The sequence below is a fragment of the Danio aesculapii genome, chromosome 20 (assembly GCF_903798145.1).
Source record: "Danio aesculapii chromosome 20, fDanAes4.1, whole genome shotgun sequence".
NCBI classification, from domain to species: Eukaryota; Metazoa; Chordata; class Actinopteri; order Cypriniformes; family Danionidae; genus Danio; species Danio aesculapii.
In genome coordinates, this window is record NC_079454.1 from 17,148,533 (window position 1) to 17,163,154 (window position 14,622).

The 14,622-nt window shown below is 32.9% G+C and overlaps 1 protein-coding gene across 1 annotated transcript; it reads right to left on the minus strand.

Annotated features, from left to right (window-relative positions):
- On the minus strand, nucleotides 1-10,784 carry LOC130248003 (cholesterol 24-hydroxylase). Its single transcript, XM_056481518.1, has 15 exons — nucleotides 10,608-10,784; nucleotides 10,407-10,487; nucleotides 10,077-10,158; nucleotides 9,624-9,697; nucleotides 7,641-7,727; nucleotides 6,999-7,137; nucleotides 6,794-6,907; nucleotides 6,541-6,697; nucleotides 4,431-4,502; nucleotides 4,144-4,216; nucleotides 3,957-4,041; nucleotides 3,769-3,879; nucleotides 3,468-3,556; nucleotides 1,054-1,120; nucleotides 1-653 (listed from the first exon to the last, which is right to left on the minus strand). The coding sequence occupies exons 1-15, from the start codon at nucleotides 10,739-10,741 to the stop codon at nucleotides 513-515; spliced, it is 1,506 nt and encodes a 501-aa protein (XP_056337493.1). The 5' UTR covers nucleotides 10,742-10,784; the 3' UTR covers nucleotides 1-512.
- Between the last annotated feature and the right edge of the window lie 3,838 nt (nucleotides 10,785-14,622).

Below are 14,622 nucleotides of genomic sequence, written 5' to 3' on the forward strand. Positions count from 1 at the left end.
TCTCTGTTGCTTATATTATGTGACGTGAAAATATGAGATCATTTTTAAGGAATTATACAAGTGAGCTTTTCACTGGAAATGTTTAAATTAGTCTATAATGAAAAATGAATGAAATTAGCAAAACCAAAACATTTTCACCAGTTTTCATTGGCTCCCATTGTGCATGCAGATTTTTCACGTTTATATGGTAACAGTTTAAATAATTGTCCATCAGTTAATGTTAGTGTATTTTCTAACATGAACTAAGTATGAACAATTTTGTACAGCATTTAATAATAATATTCATAGTACAACATATACTAATGTCTTAATAAAATGTAAAAATGTGCTTGTTAATATTAATTAATTAATTGTGAGTTTTATATTTTTTCTTTAAAGTTAATGTATACTGTAATCAATTGATGCCTCATTATCAGTGATTGCTCCGTTAAAACTTATGTTCTCTGACACATGTTTGACTAATACAAGATCATTTATTTCAGAAGAGCTGTCGTTAGAGACCTAAACATGTCCTATGAGCACTGCTTAATGTTGCAGATCACTCCGCTCTTGGGCCGTAGAGTTCCGGTGTCTTTAATGTCGAAAGACTGTCCAGGGACCAGACTGAACTCAAATCTCTGAAGCAGTTTGGCAAGTACAACTTTTGCCTCCATCTAAATGTAGAAACACAACAGAGATGATCATGATTACAGCAAATAAAAAATAAAAAAAAAATTAAATATCCATAAAACAGTGAAAACAAATCCTAAAAAGGTACAATTGTTTCTGTGTGTGTGTACTAGTTTTAGTGGTTTCACAAATTTGTATAATGTTTACAATCTTGCTCTTTCAATGTTAAAGTAGTTTATGAGGACATGCCTTGAGTCCTCATAATTCAAAATTGTTAAAAAGGGGGTAGGGGGTAGGGCCATATAATAAGCAGGTTTAAAATACATTACACCTATGGAGAGTATTTAAAAATCACCACCAAAACCAACGTGTGTGTGTGCGTGTGTGTGTGTGTGTGTGTGTGTGTGTGTGTGTGTGTGTGTGTGTGTGTGTGTGTTTCATCACCTGTGAGAAGACCTGCCCAATACAGGTTCGTGGACCAAGTGCAAATGGGTAGTAGGTGTAATAAGGCCTTTCGGATGAGAAAACAAATTGAAATCAGTGTTTTAATACTATAATGTTATAAAATAAAGTACTGTTCATGTCATAAAATTCTGTAACACTTGTTAAACTCAACATTTCTTCTTTACAACTCAAACTTTGTAAAATTTGGATTTTTAAAGAGGTCCAGCCTTTATCACCTAACCCCAAATCAGAAAAAGTGGGGACAGTATGAAAACTCAAATAAAAAAGTAGTGATTTCTAAATTTACATTGACTTGAATTTCATTGCATGGTGGGCAACAGTATGGGGTCCTTGTTGTCACATTTTGTACTTCAAAATGCGTCACACATTTTCTATTGAGGACTGTAGGCAGATGATCCTTTTCATTTTTGGTCAGGAGCCCACAGCATCCATTTCCGCCCCCCCCAAAAAATACGGATTCATCTGACCACAATACACAGATGCCTCCGAGCCCAGAGAAGTTGACTTCTGGACACTGTTAACATAAGGCTTCCTTTTAGCACAGTACAGCTTTAACTGTCATTTGAGGCTGTAACTACATATTGTGGTACTCGACAAAGGTTTGCCAAAGTAGTCCTGAGCCCATGTAGTGATATTGCTTATTGATGAATGATGATTCTTGATGCAGTGTCGCCTGAGGGAACGGAGCTCACAGTAGTTCAGCTGAGGCTTGCACCCTAGTCCTTTATACACTGAAATTCCTCCAGATTCCTTGAACCTTTTAATGATGTTATGCACTGTTAAATGTGATTTATCCACATGTCTTCCTGTCTTTATTTGAGGAACATTGTTTTTAAACTTTTCAATAATTTTCTCATATATTTCTTGGCAAACTGGCGATCCTCAGCCCATCTTTGCTCCAAAAAAACTAGACCTTTAATGGATGCTGCTTTTGTACCAAATCATAATTACAATCACCTGTTGACATCACTTGTTTCAAATCACATCATTGTTAAACCAATTTACTTTATTACTAGCCCTAAATTGCTCCTGTCCCAACTTTTTTGGAATGTGTTGCAGGTCTGATCAACAGGAATGGATGTATATTTACAAATGAAATAAAGTTGTCCAGACAAAACATGAAATAGTTTGTGTTCATATTGACAGCAACGAAACACAAGTCAAAGTAAATTTGGAAATCCCAACTTTATTTATTTATTTAATATATATATATATATATATATATATATATATATATATATATATATATATATATATATATATATTATTTATTTTTTGTTTTTTTGCGTTATCCTTGCTGTCCCAACTTTTTCTGAATTGGGGTTGTAAAAAAACTGCACTTGTTAAATTTTGCATTTCATGCAATGCATACACCGCAGCACTAATTCAATTAGGCAGGTATTTTATTACTATATCAAATCAATGACGGTGGCTGCCAAATCCAATTTTAACAACTTCTTGGCCAATCTCTGACTCGACGTATGATGGTGATTATTTTAACTTTCAATTAGTTACCAGCATTTAGATATCCTCCTTCATTTCCTCTCACCAGAACTTCTGCTATGAATGCATCTAACATCATGTCATAAGTCAAGTCAAAGTTCAGCCACAAAAATGATGAGAACATACATTCATTGTTTACGTAAGTTTCTTTCCTCTGTTGAACAAAAAAAAAGTTAATTTAAAAGATGTTGTAAACTGCTGCCCATGGTATTGTTTTCTACTATGGATGTAAATGATTACCAATTGAACATTCTTCAAAGTATATTTGTTTGTGTTTAACAGAAGAAAGCAAGCCAAAGGTTTGGAATTAGGGTTATTGTTAGGGTGAGTAAATTGTGAGTATATTGAAATCTTTGGGTGAGCTATTCCATTATTCATTCATTCATTAATTCATTCATTTTCCTTTGGCTTAACCCCTTATTTATCAGGGGTTTCCACAGCGGAATGAACTGCCAACTATTCCAGCATATGTTTTACACAGCGGATTCCCTTACTGGGAAACACCCATACGTTCTTGCACTTATACACTACGGCCAATTTTTGTTTAACCAGTTCAACTGTAGCGCATGTCTTTGGACTGAGGGGGAAACTGGAGTACCTGGAGGAAACCCACATGAACACAGGGAGAACATGCAAACTCCACACAGAAATGCCAACTGCTCCAGCCGGAACTCGAACCAGCAACCTTCTTGCTGTGAGGCGACAATGCTAACCACTGAGCCACCATGCCTCCATGCTTTCCCATTAATAATGTTTAAATCAAATTAATTTATTATTAATTTCTGAACTTATTATATAGAAAAAAACTAAATAACTCCTAAATAACTACAGAGACAAAAAAAAAGTTAAATAAAATGAAATTGAGACTACAGTAGGTGATAATGACTTACTTTGGTGCATTCACATCAAACCTCTCTGGATCAAACTTCAGCGGATCTGTGAAATACTTTTCCAGTCTTTGGGAAACAAAAGAATTGAACTGTATGGAACAAGAGAAATATGGGTCAAATGTTTATGTATTTAAGCAATAATGAAATAAGCATTGTTTTTATGGTCATTGGTGTCAGAACTATGCTTACTTTTTTAACATTTAAAATTGTATTTTAAATTCAGCTAAAATGTTTAAAAATAAATCTTTCTGCATTCAAGAAAACAATAGCTGATTTTGTTTGTCATGATGGTGATGCTCACCATAACAGAACAGCCTCCAGGGATTTTAATGCCATTTATCACCATGTCCTCATGAAGCCAGCGATTGGTTCCTGGAGCAGTGGGGTACAGACGCAGGGTTTCCTTTAACACCTGAATACACAAAAGACCATTAAAAGAAATGGATACAAAAGCATGTTTGTAGCATGTAAAAATCTCTATGAACCAACCTGAGACAAGTAAGTCAATTTTCCAAGGTCTTCATTTGAAATGTCTCTTTTGGTCCCGAGGACTTCATCCACCTCTGCTTTAGCTCTGGAAATAAAGTAATGTTGAAAAATATAATATTGATAATATTGAATAGTGTTGTAATAAAAGTCTGACAGAGCAGGAACACATTTCTAACAAGTGTTTTACCGTTTATATATCTCTGGATTTCTCCCCAGTTCCATGATTGCAAATGAGAGCTGATTGGCTGTTGTCTCTTGGCCTGCAGAAGAATAAAGCAATAGTATCTGGCTGCAGACATCCACATGCAAGCTGAGACACACAGTCTCAGTCACATGCAATCAATAGAGCTAGTGACATTACTGTGACAGGTAGGGTTAGGGGCGGGGTTAGGCGCATGCAATAAAAGCACTGCATGCAGTCCGTTCAAGTCCACAATAGTTTTTGAAAAAAAATCAAAGTGAGCAGTAACTCACCAGCCATGAAAAAAGTCACAAAATTGTCCAACATCTGCTCAAAATCTTCTGTGCTATTAGCATTTTCCTCCTCTGCAAAAAACATGAAGATTGTTAGGCTACCTGTTAAATTAACACATCTAATGTTGGATCATGACATTTGTCGTGAAAATCCCCAAAAAGATATAATTCAAAGACATCAAATATTGAACAGACATTTTAAAAAGTGACATCAGAAGTCATTTATTTCCATATCTTCGAACATGAGCCTGTAAGTATGGTATCATTTAAATCAAGAATCAAGACACTTTGACAAAGCTATATTTATATATTCATTCATTTTGTTTTCGGCTTAGTCCCTTTTATTAATCTGGGGTCGCCACAGCGAAATGAACCGCCAACTTGTCCAGCATATGTTTTACACAGCAGACGCCCTTCAAGCTGCAACCCATCTCTGGAAAACATCCACACATACTCATTCACACGCATACACTACGGACAATTTAGCCTACCAAATTAACCTGTACCGCATGTCTTTGGACTTGAGGGGGAAACCGGAGCACCCGGAGGAAACCCACATGAACGCAGGGAGAATATGCAAACTCCACACAAAAACACCAACTGACCCAGCCGAGGCTGGAACCAGCAACCTTCTTGCTGTGAGGCGACAGCACTACCTACTACTACCTACTGCGTCACCCTCATATATATATATATATATATATATATATATATATATATATATATATATATATATATATATATATATATATATATATATATATATATAGTTGAACTATAGTAGAATTATTAGCCGCCCTGTTTATTTTTTTATGTTTAACGGAGAGAAAAAAATTTTCAACACATTTCTAAACATAATAGTTTTAATAACTCATTTCTAATAACAGATTTATTTTATCGTTGCCATGATGACAGTAAATAATATTTTAATAGATATTTTTCAAGACACTTCTATACAGCTTAAAGTGATGTTTAATGTTCAGAGGGTTTGTTCTGTGGCCTTAAAATGGATTTTTAAAAATTTAAAACTGCTTTTATTCTAGCCAAAATAAAAGAAATAAGACTTTCTCCAGAAGACAAAATATTATCAGACATACTGTGAATATTTCCTTGCTCTGTTAATCATCATTTGGGAAATATTTAAAAAAGACAAAAAAAACTCAAAGGGGGGCTAATAATTCTGACTTCAACTGTATATATATATAGACAGTTTTTAATTAAAAAAAAAAACATTTTAAGGTCAAAACTATTTGTCCCTTAAAGTTATATTTTTTCGACAGTCTACTGAACAAACAATTATTATACAATAACTTGCCTGATTACCCTAATCTGCCTAGTTAACCTAATTAACCTAGTTAAGCCTTTAAATGTCACTAAGCTGTATAGAAGTGTTTTGAAAAATATGTAGTAAAATATTATTTACTGTCATCATGGCAAAGATAAAACAAATCAGTTATTAGAAATGAGTTATTAAAACTATTATGTTTAGAAATGTGTTTAAAAAATCTTCTCTCCCTTAAACAGAAATTGGGGAAAAAAATAAACTGGAGCTAATAATTCTGACTTCAACTATATGGCAGCTGGGAAATAAGCCATGTTCTCAAGTTTATAGTGTTTTATTGTTGATATTGTATTTGTATACATGGACTTTAGCCATGAACATGCTGCCTGCACAAGCTGTATTTTTTAATTTGTCATAAACAGGTTACCTTTGCAACAAAGGGAAGAAGAAAAATACATTTAATGACATAATTCACCAAAAATTAAACACTAGTTAAATACACTTAAGTGGTTCCAAACCTTGATGAGCTTATTATGTTGAACACTAAAGAAGATATTTTGAAGAATGTTGGAGGCTGGTAACCACTGACATTCATAGTAGGAAAAGCATATACAATACTATGGAACTCAATAGTTACCGGATTCCAAAATAAAATTACATTTTCTAAAATATCTTTTTTTTGTTTGACTGATGTATTGAACAACAAAAAAAAGATATTTTGGGAGGTTTGGTTGAAGTGGAGGTTGAGTAAATGATGACAAAATTGTCAGTTTTGGGTAAACTATCCCTTTAACCATTGAATTTCTCCTTCACTTGAGATCAACATACCTACTGCTTTGAGGATTTGTGTGAGAATGTCTTTGGGGACATCCTCTCCATTTTTCACTGCTGTCTTCCTGTTTTGTATCCATTTCTCTCCCGTTTTACGCAAGAGTTCAGTTGCATCTCTAATTTGCTGAATAAGCTTCCAATTTTGGGGAAAAACCTGAGCTCCCAAACAACACAAGTAAATAAAACAACAAATCATATAGCGGTAACCCTACTACTTTACAGTGACATGTTTTTGGATACATTTTCTTACCCTAAATAATGGGTCCCTGACATCATAGGTCATGCCCTTTAAACACAGCTCTACTGCATTCTGGAAGGGACTTTCTTTTTGAGTCAAGAAGTTTAAATCAACACCAAATGCCACCTGTGAATGAAAATATTACTACTGAGTACTGATAAACAGCTGATTTGACACGTTAGACTTCCCCTTGGATCAATTAGAAGGACAAAGAAACCTTGCAAATGACATCAAGTGTAACACAGTTGACCAGGTCGTGCATGACGGCAGGTGTTTTGCTGTTGGCCATTTCCTCCAGCTTGTCCATCAGGCGTTCTGACATCTCATCAAATGTGCTTATCAAGCTTCGTAAGTATCTGTAAAAAAAAGCCAGCAACAGTATCATCAGTGATATTACTGTGGCAAGCAGGATCATGCCAAAAATCTGGGGACCGGCTTGAGCCCAATGGATCCTAAATCTCATTATTAGTCTTTTTGAAATGTGCGCAGCACCTCTTTACTGCAAGCCCAGAAGGGAACAATTAAATTACACAGAAAATTGTATTTGTAAGTGTAGAAACTGTGAGTCAGACTATTATAGACTGTATATATTATATACTTGTATATTACTAAGAACTCTCAAATACGCTTGAGCATTAGACTCATGATCTGTCTTCTTGTTTCAGTTGAGATTACGTCAAGCATCGAATTTAAAAAATACACATTAAGAAAGCACTTCACAGAATCTTTAAATAGGAGGATGAAATGTTTGACTAGTGTGTCATGCAGGTGTCTCCCATATTCTTGCCACCGTGTTTCTCAGCCTCATCCTGCATGCCACAATCACATTTCAGCATTTTTTTTCCTATATTTGACTCACGAGCTGCTGAAGGCTGGATCCATGATGCGACGCTGTCTGTACCAGATGTCATGGTCCACAGCTGTAATGAGCCCATATCCCAAGAACCTTAAAAGAAGGATTTATATGGATTTAAGGACTTTTACAAGAAAAATTTCTATTGTCAAAGAAAATCCCATAAAACATTAAAATGTATACATTAATATGAATAATTAACAGTTGAATATTGAACAGAGCGCATGGCATTTATTTATGCACAATTTATTCTAGCAAGAATGATTTTAGCATTTTTTTAAAACATAAACTTCACATAGAACAAATAAAAATAAATACAAAATATCAAAAATACACAAACTAGCCTACTTCGCCTTCCTGCAAACTTGCAGTTTTTTTATTATTATTCTGGCAAAAGTCATCCCATGATGTTTTGTTTGTTTACTCCACTGACTTTCTGCATGTTGTGATACAAATTTGCAAGTCAGAGTTATTTTGAACTTTGTAACGTAGTGAAATTTATATTAGCTCATTTATCTGCATATACATGCATATACTCAATGTACATGAATATAAGTCAATGGTAAGACAAATATATTATGGGAATTCTGTGCTCTTTTAGGTTGTCAGTGTGTACTGTGTTCATTTAGTAAAACTAATTATTAAAAATGTTTTAAAACAAGTTATTTAATCACAAACATTCAAAGTCACAGTACTTTTCATGATAGTGATATTATTGTCAACACAGGTTACAGGAAATGTGTTCTTCGGCCTACATTTTTGTGAAACTACAAAAAAAATGTACTTCATACATTTGACTGCAGTTTCCAGCTAAAAAAAATAGTATGATGCCAGAAACTTTAAAGGGAATGGGAAATGAGACTCTGATTGGTGTATTCTCAAAACACACCCAATAACTCATTAAGAGAATAAGCACAACCCTGTTAGGCCATGCACTGCAGCGCAGAGCGTATTTTCCCATCCTTAAAATAGCAAAAGTGGATCCGGACACTCCTTTAATGCTTTTGCGCCCTGTGCTTTAGACTTTGTGCCTAGATCATTAAAATAGAGCCTAATATTTTTCCCACAGCTTTATTGGCCACCAACAACACATTTCGAGTATTGGATTGCATGGTGAATGCAAGGTGCATCAAGTAATTGTACATTCAGCACTTCCAGGTTCTGCTAAATGATAGTAAAACTTTTAAGTGGTAAAATTATTTTTTTTCACAGACTTAAAATACACTTACACTACCGGTCAAAAGTCTGGGGTCAGTATGATTTTTAAATGTTTTAAAATAAGCTTATCCTGCTCACCAAGGCTACATTTATTTAATTAAATATACAGTACAGTAAATTGTAAAATTCTGAATGTTATTGCACTATAAAATTTTTTTTAAAAGTTTATAATTTAATTTAATAAATTATTTTACTGATTTAAAGATGAATTTTCAGCTTTATTACTCCAGTCTTCAGAGTCACATAATCCTTCAGAAATTAATCTAATATTATTATTATTTATTATTATTAATATTATTATTAATGGTAATAGTAATAAAAGCAATAATGACTGGAGTAATAATTTAATTTGAAACTACATACAATAAGACACCAGTTATTTAAAACTTTAATATATTAATAACAATTTCATTTTATTTTATTTTATTACATTTAATAAATGCTGCCTTGACCCCAAACTTTTGACCAGTGGTGTAAATCAGGCTTGTAATGTGTCTGTAATGTGAAAGAAACCTTAAGGTATAATGGAACTGAAGTCTTTAGTCTGAAGATTCTGTGCACTGAATTCATTTGCTTCATGAAGAGCCATCTTCATTGTTGATTTGATAATCTAAAGGGATTTATAAAATTTTAAAGATTTCAGGCATAAACTAAATGCCACATAGTTAAGATTTAAAGGGGCCTCTAACATGATGAAGGTGGCAGTGGTAGTAGTAATATACCTGCACTCAATGTAGAGATGTGACAATTTATGAACAAATTAAAGATTACCTTTTCCCAAACAAGTTAAACATGCGTCTGTAGACAAATGGATCTTTGGTATACTTAGGTGACATCATGATTGTCTACAAAAACAAAACAAAAATATTATGATTATTTTACAGCATCCCCAGATAAAAAAAAAACTTTTAAAACCACACTATAGTAAATTGTATTATACTCTATACATATTTTAATAATTCTAACACTTTGTTAATGAATGAAATTATCAACCAGTGATTTGGTAAACTGTGATAAATACTTATATTTTAGTTTTTACTACTGTAAAATGTGGTGTTTTGTGCAGCCTATTGTTGTAGAAAACCTGTGTATTGGGTAATTTATTTTGCATTACCATAGCAACTACAGAATTACCACAACATATTAATTCAAGTAATTTTCTGTAGTACATTTTTATATGGATTCTGGCAGGATACAAAAACACATAAAAGATTAAATATTTACCTTTGTAGCCTCAGGACAGTAAACCACTATTGTGATATAATGCAAAGTGTTAATCCTGTAAACAGGGCCATATTTTTCTGCCCTTAAAAAGAATTTGACAATAAAAATATTAAACAATGAAAGTCACAGATAGAGGGTGAATATGAAGTATACAGGTGCAAGTTGAAATCAACAAGGAAACAAGTAAAAAATGTATAAAACATATATATATATATATATATATATATATATATATATATATATATATATATATATATATATATATATATATATATATATATATATATATATATATATATATAAATATGGGTTCATACAAAAGTGTCATACCATTGAAGAAATAAGTCATATATAAGGCTGTCATCAGAATAAAGTGCTTTAGTTAGAGATGGTGAATGTCCAAGCAGAAAACTGTAAATAATGTAAGAATGTCAATTTTAAAGTTAATTTTTTTGTGCCTTGTTCACAAGTATTATTGAAATACATTTGTATCAAATACATTTATAAATAACAATTCTTCAAGTTTCTTACTTGTCTCTTGGAGGTCCAGGTATATGATCATATTTCTGATGAATATGATAAACGTACAAACAATATGCAAAGAATGCAGTAAAAACAGCAGAGAGCAGGAAAAAAATTGTATATAAGACCCATTCTGAGATCATGATGGTTTTGTATAGTAGCTTAGTAATGTCTTTAAACTGCCTAACTATTATCAAATGTCAAGCGAATGCAAGCTGAGCTGCATGCAATGCTTTTAATGCGCACACATAACCCCACCCCTAATCCTATCTCTCACAGTGACATCACTAGCTCCATTATGTGCGTTGTGGATGACGTCACAAGTTTGAGATATGCTATCTCAGCCTTCAAATAAAAGGCTGCATCCAGATATTGAAGAAATGTCATTTATGTCATTTCCAGGTTTTTGGACGATAGAGGGCAGTGCTTCTTCCAACATTCTAAGAAAAAACTGTGTACTTTTCCAATTAACATAAGCATTTTGTTAAAAAAAAAAAAGAGAATAAAACAACAAAAAAATATATTTGTATACATCCACTATTGTTATGAAGAATATAACGCACAACTGTTAATAATCAAGGCTACTGCATATTATTTTCTATTTGAATGTTGTTATTAACTTAAAGAAATGTTGGTGAACAGACTAAACTATTTTTCTGTGCCAACTCTATTAAATTTAACTATTTATAACTGCCAAATGTCAAAATACAAATGAGACTTTTATATACTTATCATTAATCCTTGATCAATAAATGAGATTTAGTGCCTGTAATATTATAGAACCAAATTCTATTATTAAATCACACAGAAAAGATCCTGATAAAAAAAAAAGAAATTCCTGGAAACACAGACAGTTTGTCCTGAGAATCTGATGTGTAAACAGATGTCAACGTTAAATATTTTATTTCATTCAACCTTGTTATTAGAAATATTTTATGTTGCTTATTCCAGTGATTGATAATTTAACCTACAATAAAAAAAAGTTTAATACATTAGTAATGTAAATACAAAAATTACAACAAAAAAAAAAAAAATTAAACAGACAAATGCTTTTAAATAAAACATGTGAACATTGTCTTCGGATATGGAAAATGCAGTATAACCAGAACAATTGACTTTAAAATGAAAATGTAATCACTATAGGGGTTACATACATTTAGCAATTTTAGCAGTCATTATCTTTATATGAGTTATATGGTTTTAGAATTTATCATTAATACCATGTTCTAGAAAGTCAGTTTTGTGTTAACCTATTACTGTTTACTTATTACAAATCTGATTACAACTTATAATGTATTACAAAACGTATCACTGTTGTTTAAACTAATTATTGTGCATTGTCAAATGAACAAAGTCACAAAAGAAACATGAACAATTAGATATGACATGACAAATACAAAATAAAATATTTCAAAATTTTACATTTGATAGAATTTACAGTAAAATACCAGAATACAACAAATCAAACAATAAGTGTGGAAAGCTATTCAGAAGAGCTGATAAGACCTCCAGTTATCATGCCATCATACATTAAAGAATACAACGTGCTTAACTGATTTATTTTATTACCTAATCACAGGTCTTTGTCGTCACATGTTTCACTAATTACTTTGTGACGTAAAGAATTTTGACCTTTCGAATAGGTTGCATTCCAACAGTTCAGGTATTTCAGAGAATGAACCAATTTTAGAGGATGAATCCATTTCAGTTATCACAGTTAAAAAACCTAATGTCATTCTTACATTACAGTAATCTTACACAATCGGATTTGTTTAAAATAAAAATAAAAAAGATGTCTTTAGACAAAATGACTAAGATTTACTGGAAATGTATTGCAAAGTAGAAGCATTTTACTTGTGAAATGTGGGCCACGTTGTAAAAAGTCTAATATGATTAAAATGTATAGTAACATATTAAATTTTATAGAGTTTTTTTTATCATGCTATGTATGTGCTTGATTTAATCTGCTGTGGTAATTCTATAGTTGCTGTGACAACAAATGTAAACAAAATACCCAATACACTAAATTCTCTATATTATACTACAATACACCACATTTTACTTTAGTGAATATTAAAGTATACTAATTTCATTAACCCTAGCATGCTGTTGGTGAAGTTGGAATACTCAAACTTGGACTTTGGAATTTTGATAGGACTTGGAATTGCCATGGACTCGGATGAACTTGTACTCGGACTTGACTGAAGACTTCAGACATTTTTTAAATGTTACAAGTAGAGACAAGTCCACATTATCCAGAGCATGAATAGAGAGTTAAAAATGACTAAATAACAACATAAAATTATATATCATATATAATTTCATGTAATGTCATATAAAACAACCATAATGACAACCTAAATTTGTCCCAAAGAGAAATAAATGCATATACACAGACAATAAAAAAGGATATTATTGATGTCCCCGATCAGGTTTATTTGCTCTCGAGTCTGAGTCTGAGTAATTCGATTTTTAGTATCTACCGATACTGAAACCCGATCTGATACTTCTATAATTAAAAAAATTCAAATCAAAATTCTACAAGCTCCATAAGCATAAGGTGAATGGCAGGTCACTCATTGCGATTATTTGTGCTATCTTGGCTGTGATGTCCTGTGCCTTCGCGCTGTCACTGGGCCTTTTTTCTCTCCTCTTCAAACTCTCCTGCAGCATTAGCTCACTCATCTGAGCTTAAAAATCGAAACTTTTATCAATAAAAGTGTATCAAGAAAACTTGAATTATTAATGAATGTACCTACTCTACTTTAAATACGCTGGATATAATAAACTTCAAAGATGTGTGAATCAGTGAGGTTTGTGTTCAGAAGACTGAATTAAAATATGTATGATTTTTGTGTTAGATTTGTTTTTTTTGTTTTTTTTAAAAACTTGATGAATGTTTGGTTTGTTTAACAAAATGCCTTGCCCATGTTTTAACAGGTTTTGGAGGTCCACAATAATCTGGAAAACCAGCTTCCAGAAGAAAGTGAGAAAGACCTGAGTGAGAAAGAGAAAGTCATAGTCCAAGAAATCTCCACTTTTTCTCCACTTTACTTGATAGTTCTTTCTAAAACAAATAAGGGACTTCCTTCTACCAGTTGACCTTAATAAATACATAACTGATCCTATTATTGTTGCTGTAGATCTTACCCCAGGGGTTCTTAAAGTCTCAACTCAAAGGTAAAAACTGAATTTTCATCAATGTCAAATGTCAGAAAAATTGTAAGAAATAGTGCCTTTTGCATTAAAAAATACATGAATAGCAAGTGCAAATGTGGCAAAACGACCAGTGACAATTATTTTAAATGTCAGTGATTTTTAAGTACAACACAACCAGAGATAGGTCAAAAATAACATGGTGTAAAATACAGAGCAGTCTATGTGAGAAATGGCACTTTCTGTATTCAACTGACTAAACATTTGTTTTTTTAGTGGCATTTGACATTTTTATGTCATTACTCTCATCACCATTTAAATAGAACAGTTTTGTGCTGAAGGGTGGCACGGTGACACAGTGGTCAGCACTGTCATTTCACAGCACAAAGGCCGCTGGTTCCAGTCCCAGTTGGGCCAGTTGGCATTTCTGTGTGGAGTTTGTGTGTTCTCCCCGTGTCCACGTGGGTTTTCCCCACAGTCCAAAGACATGCAGAATAGGTAAATTGGATTAACTAAACTGGCCGTAGTGTATGAGTGTGTGTGTGAATGAGAAAGTATATGGGTGTTCCCCAGTACTGGGTTGCAGTTGGAAGGGCATCCACTGTGTAAAAAATATGCTGCAATAGTTGGTGGTTCATTCCACTATGGTGACCCCTGATAAATAAGGGACTAAGTCAAAGGAAAATGAACAAATAAATGAGTTTTGTGCTGGTTTGTAGCTAAATTAAATATGAAATGGATGTGAGTCTGGATTGAATTCTCTGCAGGTCTGGACTTTGAGAAATGATAATGGTTGTATCTGAATTTGCCTCCTATATTCTTAAACAGTGCAATATTTGACAGAGCAGCCATTTGTAGTGGTGTCCAA